This window comes from Otolemur garnettii, unplaced genomic scaffold (assembly GCF_000181295.1).
Source record: "Otolemur garnettii isolate 467f Iridium unplaced genomic scaffold, OtoGar3 scaffold00089, whole genome shotgun sequence".
Lineage (NCBI taxonomy): Eukaryota > Metazoa > Chordata > Mammalia > Primates > Galagidae > Otolemur > Otolemur garnettii.
Window position 1 is genome coordinate 2,635,878 of NW_003852484.1, and position 20,370 is coordinate 2,656,247.

The following is a 20,370-nucleotide window of genomic DNA, read 5'->3' on the forward strand; positions in this document are numbered from 1 at the left end:
CATGAGCACACTTGCATGTGCCACCCAGGCTGCAGAAAGGCCTGTCACTAAGTTGCCACTCAGTTTGGGCAAGGCTCAGCCCACCCTGCACTATTCTGCCCAGACAGAAGATATCTCAAAACCCACCCAGGCTTCTAGGCACACACCCCGGCAGCTGAAGACAGCGAGAAGCTCCCCAAAGAACTGAGGAAGCACAAGTTCTGCTCCGAGGGTGCCAGGCAGAAAGGGAGGGGGCTGAAGCTGTGGGTGGCCCCTCCCAGACACCGAGAGCCCAGACATAACACGTCACAGATTACTGATGCTTGAGAGGTGGGGGAAGGGGCTCCAACAGGAGGGCTGGCTACAACCCAGTGGGTTTATGACTAGATGGAGCCTCTCTGTAGACTGCGGCTTTATTATCCCCACTCCATTAAGCTGAGCCGTAACCTGGGGGAGAGAGAGAAGGGCAGCAGGAGAGTGGGGAAGTCTAAGAACCTTTCCTTTTAAGTATCAGTTAACAACTTCAAAATGGGAATACATGAAACCTGAGGTCACAAACACCAATGTCAGCGGACGTGTTACTTCCTCAACTTAAGCTTTGATGAAAAAGAGAATTACATGGAGTTCAGGAGTGAGTATGCCTGTGCCTACACCAAAGCTTCAGGCCATCTGGGAGGGTCAGACACAGGGTTCCTTCATGGGCTTCAGCAGAGGCGGCGGCAGCTGAGGGGTGGGAAGGACGTGGCCAGGTAAAGGGCAGGCAGCCTGAGGAGCTCAGGGACAGGGGAGACAGGCAGGGGGCTTGTAGACTGACATGAGATTTCCCCAGAATGATGGAGACCCTTCAGGGCCGACACAGGGAGGCCCCGGACTTTTAAGGACCCCTCAACTTGGAATGAAATTGGGGAGCCTGGCTCCTAATAGAGATGACCCCAGAATTGATTCTCAGCTGCCCTGGTCCCTGGGTGGTACGGTCGGGCCAGGCCCTCCCTTCCCTCAGACCTCAGTGAGCACCCGAGCTACTTACAGGGCGCATAGAACATGACCAAGGTGTGCTTCTTCTTCTTCAGGGTCTCCCGGAAGCTGGCCCCCAGCAGATGCAGCACGCTTGTCTGCTGCTCTTCCCACGTGGGCTCTGGAGGTGGGGGGGCCTGAGGGCTGCAAGAAGTTTTCCTCACCTCTCTGTTGCGGTTACTGGCTCCTCTGTGCTGGTAACAGAGACCCACCCCGCCCAGCCGTCCTGTCTTCCTCCTGGTCCCCTGGCTCCAGGGTTAATACCAGCCACCTGACCTTTCTGCTCTGTGCTTTCTTTCCCTGAATGCGGCCTCCCTGGACTGGGCTGCTGGCAAGCACGTCTCATTTACCCACAGCGCAGCCACCTGTGCACACGCCTAGAGACACCCTCCGCGTTGCCTGACACTGTCTGCTCGCTTCTACAAGCCTCAGTTTTCCACCCCAGAGCTATTTGCTGTTCATACTCCACATGAAGGATCCCTTCTGAGAGCCCGAAAAAACTACTATTTGTCTCTGGAAAGAGCATTTAACATCAATGAAATAAGAATGAAAACTCAGGCCTTAGGAAGACTTTGAGGATGAAATGGGGAAAGAGGTAGGAAAACATTCTGCAAAGGCTTGAGGGTGGCATCATCCCTTAGGCATTGATACCGTCAGTTAAAGCCCCAATTGGCTAGAATCAGTCATACAAACAGCTTCCTTTGTTTGAGTATTTTCATATCATGTACTGTGCTAAGCACTTTTCACAACAGTCTAATTTAATACTCTAGACAGGTCTATGGGGAAAGTATTATCTCTATTTTACAGATGGGAAACTGGGCTTAGAGGGGCCAAGTAGGTGGCTCAGGGTCACCAGACTGGAGCGCAGGTCTCTGACTGCAAAGCCCCCACTCTTAACCCAGTGATTCCCAAGCCTTCCATAGCAGGGCTAAGCACAGGAAGGACAGAGACCCTCTGTCTAGGACTCCAGAGCACTGAATAGCAATGATCAATGCTCCCAATCCCCTTGGCTCCGGGCACATGTCCAAGTACCATGGGGACCCTGCCTGACCCCACCCCACTTGGTCCCTCCCACAGAACCAGCCTTGGCACCACAGCAAGGCTAGAGAAGCAGGTGTCCATCAGCCACCTGCTTTAGATACAAGAAACCCTTAAGGAGTGCATACTTTTGTCTCTTTTGGAGGAAAATCACCACTTTCCCCTGGTCCCAGAAACAATGGCCTGGCAACTCTTAGAATCCTCCTTCAGTGGATAAGCAGGACAAAGCCGGAGGCACATCTCATTTAGAGACGAGGAACCAGGCCAGGACCTCATCAGCCCACTCATGCCCAGCCAGAGGCCTCTTGGGACTATACTGGTAACTTTGCTTCCACTCCATAAGCTGGTGTTTCTCAGAACATCATGGCTGAGGAGCCCATCCACACCTCCTGAAGCAAAGCTTCAGGGACAGGAGCCCCAGAATCTATGTTTTGAATAAGCACCTCAAACCAGCTGATGCCCACATCAATCCAAGTTTGAGGACCAACATCCCAACAATGGCATACAGACTGTATGAGTTGAACTGTGTCCTCCTCAAATTCATACACTGAAGTCCTAATGCCCAGTACATCAGGAGATAGATACTTGGAGATAGAGCCTTTTAAGGGATAATTAAGTTATGACGATCTATTGGAACAGGACCTGGTGACCTTATAGGAAAAGGAGATTAGGTCACAAACACACAGAGTGAAGACCATGGCCAAGGAGAGAAGCCTCAGAAGAAACTAGACCTTGATCTTGGACAAGGTCTAGTTTCAAGATCAAAACTTAACATCTTGATCCTGGACCTGCAGCCTCCAGAATTATGAAGAAATAAACTTCTGTTGTAAAGCCACTAGGTCTATGCTACTCTGTTTAGTGACCCCAGCAAACTGAGACATAGGCTGAGGGGTGCTTCAAAATCTTTATCCTCAACCCCAAGTCACCTTGGCCTGCCCTGTGGACCTTGTAGGAGGCCCAGCCACCAGCAAACTTGGGACACAATGAGTCCAGTTCTGGGCATGAAGAACTTTGTGTTCCATTCATTTGTCTAAGAGATTAGAGTAAAATGCAGGCAATGGACCTGGGGTCAAGGAGACTGAGAGGGAGAAAGGGGAACCCACAGCTCAATGGAGCCAATGGAGCTGCAGCCAGAGGGGCTGCCAGTGACGTGCTGCATCAGAACATGGGACCAGCACATGAGAAACGGCTGCAGGAAGACAAATCTTGGCTGCTGGGGGTCCTGAGTCCAGCAGAGAACCATGAAGTTTGCTTCTTCTTTCCAAGTCATCTCCAGTAGCCGACAGCCAGCAGCTAAGACGTACTATCAAGATCATAAAACTTACTTTTGCATCCACTCAATAAACTTCTTCTTTGTTCTGAGCACAGGGACTGCATATTTCTCTCCATTCTTAAAATACTTCAATGTAGGAAACTCTGAGATGTGGAATCTTTCTGCCAGGACCTTGTTGACAGTGGCATCGACAGCTGCAAGGACACCAGAGCTCTGGGATGGGGGAAAGGCCAACCATGCATTACAGCTTCAGACGTAGTGCTGACGGAGCAGAGGGGCCCAGGTGCTGGCTCCCCAAACCCATCCCAGACCCGCTAGAGTTTGATTGCGGGTAGCTGGCCACATGGACTCCTAGTCCCAGGGAACAACTGAACATTGGCATGACCATTATTTTTCATTTGGGGGCTGAGACAAGGCCTTTGAATCTGCCCCATTGGCTATATTGGGCAGACACGGCTAACAGCCAGGGACCCAGAAGGGGGAGTAGGCAGAGATCACCTGGAAAGGCACGTGAACATGGCCCCAAAGTCCTTCTACCCCCTTGATCCTTTGCATCCCCCACCCCCCACGCACTGTCTGACCAAGATATGCCTACTCGGGGACACAGAGGCACTGCAGGCCTCCAGGGGCCGGGAGAGCTGCCGCAGGGCTTGCAGAGAAAGTTGTTGTGATGATGCCACATGCAGTGATTATTTAGAAGAGAATGGCGAGGTGTCAGGAAAGGAAACTTACGTCTGCTTCGCCATGGAGGACTTCTGCTGCCTTCTCAAACTCCGGCTTCATTTTCTTACAGTGTCCACACCCTGTGGGGAGAGAGCAAGAAAAACCATTCCCATGGCTGCAGCCCCAGCCCCAGCCCCAGCCCCAGGGGTGTTCTCTTGCACCAAACTCTGTAAGCGAGCTCAGCCCCATTCCCAGACACCAAGGTACCTGGGAGGAAAGAAGACTATGCGCCTATGTGCTAGCTCAAGGAAAGAAATCTTTCCCTAGTCCACCTGAAGTAGGGTGGTGTTGGGGGAAAATACTCAAGGGACAAAGTGGAATTACTACAAACAACACTGGTGTGCCAGGTACTGATCAGAGCTTTTATCTTCATGACAGCCCCTAAAGGTAGGAACTGACATTATCTCCATTGTACAGATGCGAAAACTAAGGCACCAAGAGAGTGGATGACTGCCCAGGGTTATATACACAGCCAGGGGCCACAGGGCTGAGCCAAGTGGACGGAGGCCCCAGCCCAGCAACACGTGCTTCCCTGTTGTCTTCTCTGGAAAGAAGGGAGTCTGGGGCCTTGAGCTAAAAATAAAAATTCACAGAAGCAAAAGTATGGAGAGAAATTAAGTTCCAATTGTCCCCACATGATACAACAGGGTTTGACTTCTTTCCAAATGAATGGCATTTTCTTGAGATAAAGACCACTTTGTCTTTTCCTTTATAACAATATGAGTAAGTGCAGTAAGATGTCATGAATAATAAAATTTGACACATTAGAAGGAAAATAAGCACTCTGTGTAGATGATGGACATCAGCATTTATAAATAATATTTATTTATTAGAAAGAATACTTTCTAGCTTCAAATGTTGGAAGGGCTGGGAGGCAAGAGGTCCCTATTGGGTCAGGCTAGAGGCTGCTCGAAAGGTAAGCACCTGGCTGTGTGGGGACTATGCATATACCAGGCTCAGGGGGTGACAGGATGTGACTCAACCTTCTGGGGGAGTGCTACTGTGTGGGAGCAAGATTGTTAAGAAAAAGAAAGACAAGACAAAAGGAAGACAGAAAGTGACACACCAGCATTATCAGAGAAGTTCCAAGAGACCTCCCATGCTCTCCCAGAAGCCCTCAGAGCCACAGAATCAGCTTCTTGCTTCCATCTGAGCCCTTGGCCAGATGAAAGCTCCTGTCTCCTTCCAGGTTGTTCCCTACAGAGCTCAACTCCAGATGGCACCGAGACATGAACATATGTCTTTCTTAATCTCTCCACTCCTGCCTCTGCCTGGAGGCCTCGGTCCATCTTCACCTCGTCTTTCCCAAGGTCAAGGGGTCCCAGAGCAGCCACTCACCACTTACAGATAACAGAAAGTCTAATTGATCATTGAGCTCCCAGGCAGTGCTGCCAAGCCCTTCTTCTGGACATAGCACTGGAGACATGATCCAGTCAGGGACACCGACCCTGATGAACCCCAGCTCAGGGAGTGTAGTTCTCAGCTGCACCAACATGTTGCTCCTTCCCAAATGAGCCTTAGCAAGAGGGACACCTCCGACCTGCAATTCAGAGGCTCCATAATCTCCACTGGTGGGAGGTACTCCTGCCACTACATAGGGGGCTCCCTACTTCTGCTGGGCTGTGATGCAGAAGAATGGGGACAGAAGGGACTGTCCAGCCTGATGGTCCTGGGTCCACAGGGGATATGGTACACATATGAGGCCTTCAAGAGACAAACAAGAGAAAGGGCACTCTTCTGCCTCCACTCACCAGGAGCTGGCAGTTCCTTCCCTGGACCCTCAGACATGCCGGACACGCACTGAGCACTCATCTTACTGGGCGCCACATTCCAGACTGAGACTCCTTAACACACTGACTGCCACACTAGGAAAAAAATTCTTCCTTGGGGCTGTGGTATTTTATTAGGTCAAGAAATATGTGAGTTATATATGCTTCAGAAGGCCCCAGGCTCAAAACTAGTGTTAGTTAAACACAACTCACATGGCCGCTAAACTGTTAAAGGTGGGGCCTGGAGATTTTTTACTTGATACCTCTGCATGAAGCAAAAGGACAACCATTTAACAGATATTTGAGAAATATTTATTGGTCAGCAATGAATAGAATGGAGCTACTTAAATAATTAGTGGACAACAAGCAGGGTGACCAGGGGTCTGAGAGGATCCCCAGAAGAGGCAGATGAAAGGATGTATGGGGCAAGTTAGAGATGACAGACAGAGGGTCCAGTCAGGGGGGTGAGGACAGCCTCAGAAGAGCAAGGACATCCCTGGGTCCCACTCAGCAATGTGGAATTCTGCTGCCCCTGAGTGGGAAGGGCAGTGAGCCCAGCCTGGCTCTCCAGAGTAGAGATTCTCAACAGTCCCTGGGCCAGACGTGTCTGAGGCCACAATCCCAGCGTAAACCCTCTACACAGGGTTATAGACAACTCTGGGAGCTCGGAGCCTGACAAGAGCCGACTCTGGACCTCTGCCCCTGAGAGGTGTCAAGGTCATACTTACTTTGTAGAAATGAACATTCAGCATCATCTGTCACTTTCTATACACAGGTTACAAAAGTGTTGTTTTGGTAAGTTTGCTGTTTGTTTTCCCCACAGAAACACTTTTACATACAGATTACACGCAGGTCTCCAGGAGCGATGGAAAAGGCCCACTTAACAGAACATACCTAAAGCACAGAGCATGCAGCGTGACTCCCACATCACTGAGCCTGCCCCAAGGGAAACACGCAGCCTGAAACCCAGCTGGGACACCAAGCAGGCCTCTCCTTCTAGGCAGCAGCTGCCACCTCAGCAACATGAGGACGGAGCACTCGATGGGGGCTGGGGAGAGCCAGGCAGGAGTCTAGACCTCTTGGGTCATTGACACTTGAGACTTTCATAAAATCTTCTCCTCCCCTTCATCCACATCAGTCTCTCTGTACCCCAATTCTGTGTATGACTTTAGGCTAAGAGGCCAGAGCAGAGAGAGCCTGATTCCCATGGGAGATGGGGACAGGGAAGGATGACCCACAGGTGTCTGGGCTCAGATGTCCTTCCATGCCAATCCATGTGCAGGAGGAAAGGGAATAGTCTGCAGAAGGTTTTACAGACTTAAAAGAGAGGGGTAAATCATCCTTTGGGGCAATGGCCAGAGTGAAAAAGTTCTGCAACTCTTTAAAGGGACCACCCTCCCCTGAGGGCTCCCCCAGGCTGCCACCCCCTCCTCCCGTTCTCAGGTAGCCCCCTGACTGGGGCAGAGAGCAGAGTCTCATCCTGTGTGAAGAGACTTACAGAACAGGCAGCTCAGAGCCTTCCTTGCCTGTTACCCAAGAATTCAGCCTGCTGTGGAGAGAAGGAAGTGAGTAGTCCCTGCAAAGTCCTCTAAGGCCCACTGTCCCGAGGTGGCTGACTCAGGTGAGCCACACGCAGTGGAGGATGCCTGGGCTTAAGGCTCCTACCCAGGCAGAGAGGCAGGAAGGAGCTGCTCCCTGACCACCTTCTCCCCTAAGCATGACACAGATGGTGCCAGGCCTGCTGCTGGCAGGACCCAGGGTCAAGGTGGACAGTGGAACTGGAGTAGGAGCTGGGAGAGGAAAAACGAAAAGCCAGCCATTGCTATTCGAAGAAATGTCCAGTCAATGTGGCAGAACCTCTGAAGACAAGAGTGTTCCCTGTGCGCTAGTGGGGAGGTCCACCTACCTTCATATTCTACCTTCACACCTTTATCAGGTTCTAGCACTTTGATGCTACTGCCCTAGTGGGATAGCATGTGGGTTCTGTACCACCTGCCAGCTTCTATCAGACTGGTGACAGGTACCTAGAATGAGAATTAGCTCACTGGGAATAGGGGCTGTGACTGGCTTGGGATGTCTACATGGATATGGGATGTTAGCTGGGGTATATGCCAGGAGGCCTCCAGGTTCCGTGGCTATCTCTGGACTTCTGGGCTTGGCTCCCAGAACTCCCCCGCATGAGGCAAGTGCTGTTAATCTGAGCTGGGCTTCCACATACTCTGTCTCAGCAGCCCCACTGAACATGCAACAGAACTTGGCAGGTCTGTTTTGCAGAGCCAGAAATCGTGGTTCTGGAAGATGAAGTGATAAATCTAGCAGGGCCACCACCACCTGTCCCTCTCCTCATCACAGCCCCTACGCTGATGGGTAAGGCCTCTCCATGTGGAGTGCCCACCTCGACAAACTCTCAGGATCCCACTGGGGTCCTGGTTCCTCCTTGGAGTATTCACAGTTCACTCCCATGGAATGACCCATTTCTCTTCTAATCACAAAATGCTTCTTATTCAGATATTTCTGTGGCATTTAATTTTGTGTTGTCTGGTCTCCTGATATTTAAGAGCAGCCAGAGTTTCTTTTCCAAACACGAGTAGCATCAAACCCACTTGCTCACAACTTTCCAACAGCTTCCCATCAAATTCCCTTAGGCTAGGAGGCCAGGGCAGAGAGGGCCTGACTCCTTATCCTGGTCACAAACCCCACACAATCTGACTCCTGGCCTACCCTCCAAACTTAGCTCGGGTTACTTCCCTTCTGTCCTCTACCCTGCAGCCTCTGCCCTTCTTTCTCTTCTGCTATCACACTAAGAGCCTTTCTACCCCAGGGCCCTTGAACACGCTCTCAGCCCTCATGTCCATGCATGACTCACCCTTTTGCATCCCTCAAGTTTTCCCTCAAATTCTACTTCCTTACAGACTCACCCTGACCAACAAACCCAAAGGTATGTCCCCCATCACAATCTCTTCTAATATCCTGTTTCATTTCTTATATGTACTTAAAAGAGCTGGAGTAATCTGCTTACTTGTTCCCTGCCCATCCCTCCACTGGGATGAGGCTCTGTTCCATTTATCACAATAGCCCTGGTATTGAGACTGTGCTCCACATACTTCCTGAATGAATTAACCTCAGGACTAGATTGTTTAGGTTTACATGTGTACACAGAAGGTTTAACAAGACTGAATTCTTCAAGGCCAAGGGACACAGCTTGCACCTGTTAATTTGACTAAACACCTCTAATTAATGCCCAGTGGTTACTGTGCACATCCCCGCCCCCTTCCCATTACCACGTATCTGCTTCCCTTGTACCTTCCTAGGTCTGGAAAATGTCTGCAGAAATCTTCGGCATATAAAGATGTTGTTCTGAAGTTTCTCATACATAGAGTTCTCTTCATATCGTTAAGGTTTTCAATTCTAGCATCAATTCCGTCTATCTCTCTGAACAAGACACTGAGGCCAAGCAATAAAGTTCTGCAAACAGAGTTTACGATGAGAAGCCAGGCCAGGCCCAGAAGAGGAGAAAGGTCTAGTTGAGCAAATGCCTCCCTCCCTGACACCTGCCTGTCCTGGGGAGCCGTGGCTGATGGACAGAGCTGACCATGACCCAGCTCCAGCCTCCTGGGCCTGGCCTTCAGAATGTCCCTGGCTGTGTGGGCAATGGGATACCAGAAGGGGAGGGTGATATGTGGGGCAGAACTCTGGCCCGCTGCGTTTAGTGTCCTGATTGTGATTTGATAGGCCATTAAGTTTTATTGCCAAACTTCTTTGTTGGGTTTTTATTGTCTGTGTAAGTGCACTTACTCTTACTTTCCTGATCTGGCATAGAGGTCTGCATATCAACTCCTCAGCCACGCTCTTTTCTGGCTGTGGGTATGTTGGCCTCCTGTCAACCCCAAGCCCTCAGATTCCTTTGGATTTCATTAAATTCAATTATACTTACGATTTTATTACAAACTGGCTACGGGGCTTTCCTAGATGCCGGAAATAGAATATTCCAGGAAAGCAGATTAATCTGTAAAACTCCCTAGTAGTCAGGAATGCTAGCAAAGACACTGACATTTTCACCCTGTGAAAGGCCCCCCAGAGACTCAGGGCTCTTTCAAGGTTTCCAACTGTACACGCACTAAAGTGAACCGGCTGACGGTCACAGGCACCTTGGGGCAGACTCACTCACTGATGGATTCTCTATTCATCACACAGCCCCCCTTCTTGCACCAAGAGAGTTTGTTTTTCTCCTTTATGTTAGTGCAAAATATGAATAACAAGCTTTTAAATTTGTACTTCCAGGCTTCTATCCAAAGGAAATAATCTGACATGTGGACAAATATTTATGCATGAAAATGTTCCCTGCAGCATGATTTATAAAGGGAAATACGGTAAACAACTTAGACCTTCAACGTTGTGATGGTGGTTAGGTAATTTATGGTGCCATTATACAATGGAATATTATGTGACCACAAAAAGCATGTACAAAAAGCATTTGTAATAACATATGAAAATATTTATAAGATAATGTTAAGGGGAAAATACAAAGAAAAAAAGATGTGCAGGAAGAAAAGACTTAAATAAAATTAAATCCCTCTTCCCACCTCGTACAACAAGTGAAAAAATCTAGATACAGTAAAGAAAGTAATGAAAAAATAAAATGTTACAACAAATTATAAGGGCATATATATAATATTTTTTATATTCTAGGGGTGGATTTCCTAAGCAACTCAGGAATCTCAGCTGTCAGGATAGGAGAAGGCAGACTTAGAGAATGGCTCAGTGTTTAGGCCGTGGCCTCTAAGACTGCCTGAGTTTTGACCCTGGATCGACTTTTTTGGCTACGTGAACTTTGACGATTTTCTTGGCCTTTCGGTGCCTCCCTTTTCTTACCTATAAAATGGGAGTAATGATATCAAATTCACAGGATTTGTTGGGAAGATTATATATGGACGGTGCTTAGAACAATGCCTGATTGAAGTAGGTGCTCAGTAAATACAATAGTGATTATCTGGCAACAAAAAAATGTAAAGCTGTGGACAGTGAAAGGCACCATAAACACAGTTAAAGCAAGCAACAGACCAAGACAGAGAACACTTAAAGTCCAGAGTTACAGGTCAAGAAGGAAAAGACAAACCACTCAGCAGAAAAATGGGCAAAGCATATAAATAAGTGGTCCATGGAAGAAACATGAAAAGGATCTTATCACATGAAAGGATGCTCAGCCTCCCTGGAGGTCAGAGAGCTGCAGAAGGTTGTTCTTTGCCCTGCTTAGCAGAAATATGAATGGCTGATAGTATCCATGGCTGCAAGGACAGACGCTCTGCAATATACTGCTTCGAACGGTTAAACCTTTCTGGAGGGCAATTTGGCAACACCTATCACTACTCAAGCATACTTATCCCCACGGCCAACCAACTCCACTTTTAGGAATTAATTGTAAATATTTAGACATTTCTCCAATTATATGTATTTACAAATGTTCATTGTATCATTTGAATAGTGAGAAACTGGGAACAAATGTCTATCAATAGTAGAATGGTTTAAAATGTATACCATATCTGAATTATAAAAAACTACTCTGGTTAAAAACAGGGAGATAGATTTATTTGCTGATGTTATACATTTACATCAAAACATTTTTAAGATCTATTGGTAAATTAAAAAGAAATCACAGGAAAAATGGGCAGGGAATGATCTTATCTATTTTTTTTTTAAACATAAAAAATAAAAAATCCTGGGTGGTGCCTGTGGCTCAGAGGAATAGGGTGCCGGCCCCATATACCGGAAGTGGCAGGTTCAAACCCAGCCCCGGCCCCAAACTGCAAAATAATAATAATAAAAAATCCTGTTATTTAGGAGAAGCATGGGAGAAGAAAGGAGGATACGCCAACTTTAGCAGTGATCAGCCCTGGGAGGAGGGAGGGATAGGGAGCAGGGGATTTTTACTCTTTGCACCATATTCTTATCTATGCCTAGAATGTTGCATGGCTAATAGGAAGAATGCTGTTAATGTTATTCTTAAATTATTTATGCAATTACAAAATAAAAGTGATGGCATGAATGTGATTTTGGGCATGACAGTCACACAAATCTATACATGGGATGGAAAAAGGGTCCATTAGACTTTATGTTAGTTTAAAAATAAAAGTTAAGGGCGGCACCTGTTGCTCAGTGAGTAGGGTGCAGGCCCCATATACCGAGGGTGGTGGGTTTGAACCCTGCCCCGGCCAAATTGCAACAAAAAAATAGCCAGGCATTGTGGCAGGCACCTGTAGTCCCAGCTACTTGGGAGGCCGAGGCAAGAGAATCACCTAAGCCCAAGAGCTGGAGGCTGCTGTGAGCTGTGACACTATGGCACTCTATTGAGAGCAACAAAGTGAGACTCTGTCTCTGAAAAAAAAAAAAAGTTAAAAAAAAAAAGAAAGACTAGTAGGAATGATGCCACAAAGCGAACAGAGGGTACCTCTGGATAATGGGATTTTAGGTAATTTTTTTCCAAGATCATTTATTTTTCTCCATACCTTTTAGATTTTCTACAAAGCTCATATATCATTTTGAGAGTAAGACAAAAATAAAGTTAAAAGCTTAAAAAAAAACAAAAAGAGGATGGCAGAAAATCTGGAGTCTGACAGGGACCTGCTGCCAGCGACAGCCCGGCTCCTGCAAGGCTGGGTGCCGAGCTGCCAGCACACACCTGCTGGTGAGGAGCCGCGGCAGAGCAAATGTTGTCTTGGGCCTGCTGCCAAGGAAAGGGGGTAATAGGGCAAGGATCCTCAAACCCCCAGCAGGACTGGAGAAAAGGACAGGGGTGCGCTGCTTCCTCAGGGACACCTCTCCGTGGGATCCCCTGCACATGGCTCTGTGTCCCTTCCCTGCCTAACACAGGCCTGATTTCATGGAGAGGGATAAAAGCCAAACAAGATGAGAGAAGACAACAGACAACCTGATTTTCTCAGAGGAAAGGCAATGGGGGGCAGCAGCAGCCAGTGTCCTGCTGACATGGTCTTTGTGGACACTGTCTTTGTCCTCTGCAGGATGTGAACACTGGGCCCAGTGCTGCACACGAGGCCCCAAATCAAGGGCCAGAGGGAGGACGGGCACAAAGCCTGCTGACAAAGGGAAGCACGAAGCAATGGAGGGGCTGCTGCTCTGGGCTGCAGGCCCAGGCTCTGCCACGCACGGCGCTGCATATCCCTCTCGGCACCCTTTGCTCAGCGTGTCCTCCCCAGGAGGCCTAGCCCAGCTCCTGGGAGACAAGGCCTTAGGGCAGACAGGGTGGTAAGTCTCAGAGGCCTGGGAAAAGGCTGGAGCTGACCTAGGCAGAGGGCCTAGAACGGCAGGTGGCCTATGCTTATTCATTCAGTGGTGACTCAGGCACCAGATGTGGAAGCCACTAAAGAATCTGTAGCTAGGCTCCTAATGACTCCCACTGGGAGACAGAGGGGAGGAAGACAATGAGGTGGTGAGAGGCTGAGGTAGGAAGAGGGCAGCAAAAATGCTGGGTGAGAGGGCAAGAGCAGGGGTCTGTGGAGGGTTGCAGGCAGTCCACCTCCTGCTGGTGGGTAATGCACCACCACTGGGGGAGGCACCTGTGTGCTTCCTGCCAGGAGCCCAGGAGTGTGGTTCCACAGGTGGTCCACGAGAGTTTCAGGCAGAGAATCAAATGACTTGCCTCTGGAACCTACAGGTGGCAGGGAGTACCCACCTGGGCCACGTGCAGGTCAAGAGGGAAGCTAATGACCCTTTGTCATCTTTTGGCCTTTCAATACAGGCCCAGGAAAGAAACTGCCATCGACTGAGCACTCGGGTACAACACACACACAGGAATAACACTGCAAGGAAAGAACACGGCTCTCCCTGGGAGTCAGGATCGGGAATCGTTTTGGCTTTCTTCTAAAAACATCTTCCCTTTACAAAATGCACATGCATTACTTTCATAATTAATAGACTCATAAAAATAAATTCAGCCTTTCAATTTGGACCCCACTATTTCGGTCTACTGGGATGCTTTAAAATCTCTAGGCAATTGTTTGATATTTTAATTGGCTATTCTTTTTCCAACTCTAACCCTCACAAATGTGTAAGTATGCCTTTTTTTTTTTTTTTAATAGCTGCAACAAAGTTGCTAATTAAAAACACGTACATGCCCTCTAGACAGGCACAGGCCAGATTCACAGTCACAATGCACTGAGGGGAAGGATGCTTCCCCCCCGGTGTGGCTTCATCCATCTGTCTCTCCCCGTCACAGTCAGGAAAACAGCAACTCACTTTGTCAAATGTCTTGATAAAACAAAAGACATGCTAATTCATCAAGCAAGTAATCCTCTTCTAAGAAACAAACCATGCACATCCAGCAATCCTGAATAGACTCTATGGTACACTACGTTGAGAGACCCAACTTGTTTTTCTATGTCTCCAAAATGTGTTTCCAAACTACTCCTTGTTTGGCCTGGGATTGACACCTGTAATACTGTGATTTCCAGAAGTCACCTGTTCTGCACTTGGGAACCTGGGACAGAACTGCTAGTCCCTGGCATCCTGACAATTATCCTTTCTTTTCTCCGGGTTTCTCTCAAACACTACAAGAGCAGTTTCCAGATCACCGGGGGCTTTCTGCAGCACTCTGACCTGAGGTGCAAAGCCAGGCAGCTAGGAGCTCTCTGCTCAGCTCTCCTGACCTCTAAATTCCCTTTAAACCACGTGCATTCTGTTCTTTCCCAGGCTAAAGATGAGGCTCCTGGAAGAAGAGGTGTGTGAAGAGGAAATTATTTAATGCAGAGCCACTGCCATCTGACAGGAGCGTTAACAGGCAACTCATCCAGGAAGTTAACTGCACACTTTTGCCCTAATCTCTCTCACTCTACCAGCCCAACAGAAATAAACCCACACACACAGAGCCTTGAGTCACCAGGGAACTGGTGGGCTCTCCTGATTAGATGGGAAGCACAGACACATGGGGGTGAAGACACTGGAGCTTCCCAAGGGGAAGTAAAAACAGCCAGCCACTATCTGTTTTCCTTCAGGGAAACCAGTAGGGTTACTTCAGCTCTAGATTCAATATAACAACTTCCTGCAAGACTTGCTTCCATCAGCAACTGGCCAGGTGAGCATGTTTCAGCTAGGGAGACCATTGCAGTGATGCCCAGCTAGACTAACAGTAGGCAGTTTCTTGGGTACCTCTAATTTGGGGGACACCCTCATCAAGGCCCTAGGAGACCTGGGGGTGATGCATTCCTAAGGCCCTATATGTCATTGTCCTAAATCAGAGCATCACATAAGACTGGAAAGTCTTTGAGACTTAGTTTTTAGGGCTTTTTTGTCTCTTTTGTAGAAGAAGAACGGCATAGGAAATACTTTTCTTTTTGATCTGCTTAAGAGTTAGCACTTGTAAGAAAGAAAGAGTTAGGGAAATCTGAAGTGATTGTACACTAAGGAATAATCCCCAGACTAAGCAAAGCCACGGATGTCATCGGGGAAGGGGAAATAGGCAGGAGAACAGAGGTCAGGCCTTGACCCACTCCTTCTGCACCATGAGGCTCTTGAAGTCTGAAGCAGCACAAGATTCATAGAGCATGGACAGTCTGTGTCAGTTCTCTGTGCGAGTCTCCTCATCTGTAAAATGGGGCTATTCATTTTTGCTTTGTGGCACTGTGGGTAAAACGAAAGGTGACCCTTCAGGAAGCCACTTTTGTCATCACCATAGGGTGACACAACTGTTGGACAACCCTCTATGGACTGTCCTGATGCACTGTAACATTGCAATTATGGGACTGATCCATGAAGCACTTATTTCTTGCTTTTTTAATCTCCTCCACAGTCTCTTCCCTACCATCAGTGGGCCAAAGAACTGGAAGGAGGCTACAAAGAAGAGCATCCCACACACGTACAGCTGCCCCAGGCTGTGCTGGGATGGCCCATCAGGTAGCTGGAGTCCCTCCCAGGGCCAAAGCCACTAGCTCTGTGCCCCAGGGACTGTTGTCCCCTAGTTTTCAGGAGGCCCTTGCTTCTTCTCACATATAGACTTCTCCCTCTGGGAAACCAACAAGAGTCAATTTCCATTCTCCACGGGAGTGGGGAGGATTCCGGCTGAGAAATGTCCTGCACTATAGGTGTTCTAAGCCATGATTATAAATACGTTTTATGGCATTTACTTCTTTGATTCACTGTGGTCATCTCAGGCTGAGACTGAAATCAGGTGAAGCTGAAGGATGGCATTCTAGACATGGGGAGATCTGAGCCTCCCGCCTGGCCTTTCCATGCTCTCCAGCTACTGGGTGAGTATAGGCCCCCCACCCCACCATCATATGATGAAGGGCAATACTGCTAATTCTTCCAACTCATGCTGACTTGGAGGTGACTTCCAACTCATGCTCAGACCCACCAGTGGCAAAGTCTCACTGATCTCTGGCCAAGGGACATATGGAGCCTGATGAGGACTGTCCCCATAGTGACACTGGGTGGGCCATGTGCACCATAAGAACAGGGACCTGACCTGTCCTCATTGCATCCCCTGGCTTAGCAGGGCTCCTGGCACCTAACAAGTAAGTGCACACGTCCTACTCTGAGAGTGGGCAGGGGGAGGCGGAAGAGTAAAGTTCCACTCACATGGGGCGTGGAACATGACGAGGACAGAGGAGTGTTCCTTCACAAACTGGTCAAAGTCTTCATCGGTCAGGTGATAAACGGAGCCGCCCTCATCTGCCCAGGGAGTCTCAGGGACCTGGGGCTGTGGCGGCTGTGGACTGGAAGACCAAAAACAGGCAAAGCTCAGAGCAGGCCCCGGGCCCGAGCAGCCCTTCCAAGATCCAGCCCCCGACACAAAGCCCCCACTGGCTCCATACAGCCCACTCCAAGGGTATGGCCTTTAATAAGTCAGAAATTGCTCCTGGGGAGCTGTTGTGGGGTAAGTGGCACTGCCCTGCTCATGTCTACCTTCCCCACAAAGCCCCAGAGAAGCACTTAGCTAATATCCTCTTACAAATAGTATCTTTTAGCTATAGCTCTCTAGGTAGCTCAAGAAATCTCACTTGCTCCCAGGAATTTGGGGGCTTGTTAGCTTTCTCAAGCTGCTTCAAACTTTGAGCAGACTGGCAAGAATAAATAGCAACAAGGAAAAGTGACCTTTGGAAAAGCTCGAGGTTGTGTTCACAACCGCCCAGAGGGCAGTGAAGGAGGGATGGGGATAATAGCAGGGAGGGGTCAGAGGCCAGGGAGAGGCCAGGTGTCTGAGGAGGACCAGATCTGGCCCAGGCAAGAAGGAGCTACTATGTGGGGGTGCAGAGGCATTTACTGACCAGACTATCCTAACTAGGACAGCACACCCTTTGTCACTGAGCCGTCACTGAGCCTTCCCAGAGGCCAAAAACCAACTCATCCAGTTCTCTCAGAGGCCAAATCAACTCTGTCAGTCATCAGCTGCAAAACCTTGGGCCACTGCCTGACCTCTCGGGGTCTGTTTTCCACAGTGTGACTGGAGCTGATATCTATGTCACCAGCTGTTGAGAAAAGGGGAGGCTTGCAGGTGCCCTCCCTTGCTCCCGAGTTCAGGACAATACTGCAGAGACACAAACTCCCTGGTGCTTTCCTACCACAAGTACTTTTGCCAGAGCACCTTAATTGCCTCTTTGAAGAAACCCTTGAAGATGACAAATGTGAAAAGACAACCATTGTTTCCTGCCTCTGAGAGCCTAAAGGAGAAGAAAATTAAAGTTCCAGCAGCCAGGGCTGGAGAATTCATCAGAGACAGCAATGTGGCCAACACAATGGAATCAGCCACCCCACACTCCCCAATCTCCCAGTCCCCACAGAAGCTTGGGTTTTGACGTCATCTTGGCCTTCCCCAAGTGCCCATTCTGGCACTTTTGATTTGCCCCACTGGCAGCCACAGCCTCCCTGTTCCCAAGAAATGGAAAGTGGTAGAGAGAGGGCAACTCACTTTCTACCCAGACATACCCAACACCAGATGGGACTGGTGGCAAACAGCTTGGGACTGAGTCACCAGGCAGATGATGGTCGTAGACAAACACCACAAAATCCAGGTTCCTATACTCGGGCTCAAACCACTAAGCCCTCAAAACACCACCCACTCCACTTCAGGGAATTTATCTTTACAACATGACTGCACATATACAAATTATGTGCACTAAAAAGTTTTTGCTGCAGACTATTTGTCATACTGAAGACTGGAAAAAACCCAATGTTCATCAGTGGCGGGAAGGCTAGAGCTCGGTCTACCCACACGGGGGAGGGTGGACTGCTGTGAAGAATAACAACACAGTCACACAGCTAGAGACTAACGGGACAGTCTGGGACCATTAGCTTTTACATTAAAAAGGGGGAAATAAAATATACTTACTCACATGTGCTTTATCTGCACAAAGAAACACTTTACGAACACATAAGAAAGTAGTCAATGTTGTGATCTTTTGGGAATGGGAGGAAGAAGAGGAAGAAGGGTATATGGCGAAGCAAGAGTTTTCAACATCTACTTTTTAAGCACTTAAAAAAACTTTTTAAATTATGGAAATGTAATTGATTCAAAAATGAAAATTAAAAAACCAAGCAAGAACATAAACACAGTGGAAAAGCTGTGGCTTAGCAGGAGTATAAGCTAATGAAAAAGCCTGAAAAACTTCCAGTTAAACCCAGAGGAGAATACATCCTAAAATTGCTAAAATAACAATTTGGAGGATTTTTTTTTTTTTTTAAAGTATGAACCCACAAGAGCAAAAAGAACAATGACGACAAAGCAGAAGGGAGAAAAAGAGGTCAGCACAATTTTAGAAGCTAGAAAACTGACTTGGCAAAACAGAAGGCAGAAAACTCAAGGTGCAGGGCAGGGAGAGCAGGGCAGGGGCTCAAGAACCATGCTCAAGTGCAAAGACGAAGCCTCTCAAAGTCCCAGGCACCGCTCCGGGAGGCAAGGCCACAGTCTGGGGCTCCAAACAGGTGCTTTAGCTGAACACTGGAGCAGTTGGACCCTTAGATCCTGGGGGCCACCCCCTCCCACTCTGAAGACAACTAGAAGTTTCCTTTCAGGAGAGGACTGCAGGGCTGGGCACCAAGGATGGACATAGTGCAGAAAGAGGACTGAATAGGAGTCTGAGCCCCAGACACTAAATTATGCTTTTTACTGCCTGCCTCCCCAGATGCTGAGCTCCTTGAAGCTCTCTCTCATTTCTTTGCCTCTTGCACCTAGCACACAGCAAACACCCAATAAATCAGTGGTTCTCAACTTTCCTAACGCTGCAATGTATTTTCATTGTTAAAAAGGGGTTGCGACCCACAGGTGGAGAACCGCTGCAAAAAAAATGCTTGCTAAATAAATGACTGAATGAGAGAAAAACACTCACTTTTTCTCACAAATAGCCTTCTCCCTCTGGGAAACCAACAAGAGTCAATTTCCATTCTCTGTGGGAGTGGGGAGGATTCCTGATGAGAAAAGTCCTGCACTATAGGTCTTCTAGCCATTATTATAAGTATGTTTTATGGCATTTACTTCTTTGATTCACTGTGGCCATTTCAGGCTGAGACTGAAATCAGGTGAAGCTGAAGGATGGCATTCTAGACATGGGGAGATCTGAGCCTCCCGCCTGGCCTTTCCATGTTCTCCAGCTACTGGGTGAGTACAGGCCCCCCTCCCACCGTCATAGGCTGAAGGGCAATACTGCTAATTCTTCCAACTCATGCTGACTTGGAGGAAGCTGCTCAGACCCACAGGTGGCAAAGTCTCACTGATCTCTGGCTAAGGGACATATGGAGCCTGATGAGAACTGGAGGTATTTAATGTGGAAAGAGGACGTGGAGAACACAGCACTAACTTTAAGCGTTCCAGACCGTATCGAGAAGAGGAATGAAGATTTTCTATGGCCCTAAAGAGAAGAACCATCACTAGCAAGGGGAAATTCCAGAGAAAGAAACTTCATCTCAATGCTATGTGTAAGAAAGAACATTTTTATCTACAGCAGGAGAGAGGGAAAGAGATGAACTGGGAGTTGAAATCTGGGTCCTATGTCCTCTAATTCCCTACTCTGGAGCTCAGGCAATCAAACTTGACTTCAAACAGCCGTTAAGACAGTGTGTTTGTAGCTCTCTCTTTTATCCACCTCTGGGTTTATCTGGGCAGATAATGGATGTTAGATACTTTGTGTAAGTTTACGAAGTATTACCAAATGTTCTGAGATATCACTCATAACTTATAAGAATCATTCAAACATGAACAGGCAACCTCAAAATGAGTCAAACAGGACTAAGAAAATGAAAATGTGTAATGGAAAACTGCTGGGGCCGATCTGGTAACTTTCCATTTCCTGCCCATCCTGAGTCCAACTTCATGTGCTCTGTGGTCAGGAGAGAGCAGCTGTCCCAGGCTCTCTAGGACTGGGCGGGTCATACAAACCCATCCTAATCTGAGGGAGGTGCACATGCCATAGATGAGAAGATGCAACTCTTAAGTGGTATGAACCAAGAAAACTAGGTGCTGGTAAATTCAGCCTGCTTCTGGTTAGTGCAAGACTGCCCGGCAGAAATGGGTGTCTGGGCCAGAACCGACTATGGCTTATGCAGTCTACCTGCCTGCCCAGTCCACCTCAC

General features: G+C 48.3%; 1 protein-coding gene across 1 annotated transcript in view; it reads right to left on the bottom strand.

The window, feature by feature from the left end:
* Window positions 1–20,370, bottom strand: part of PDIA5 (protein disulfide isomerase family A member 5) — an 89,203-nt gene that overhangs the window by 10,670 nt on the left and 58,163 nt on the right. The window contains 4 exon segments of the mRNA XM_023516294.1: window positions 1,007–1,137; window positions 3,357–3,517; window positions 4,037–4,107; window positions 16,384–16,640. Of these exon segments, the coding sequence (XP_023372062.1) occupies window positions 1,007–1,137; window positions 3,357–3,517; window positions 4,037–4,107; window positions 16,384–16,640 (620 nt within the window).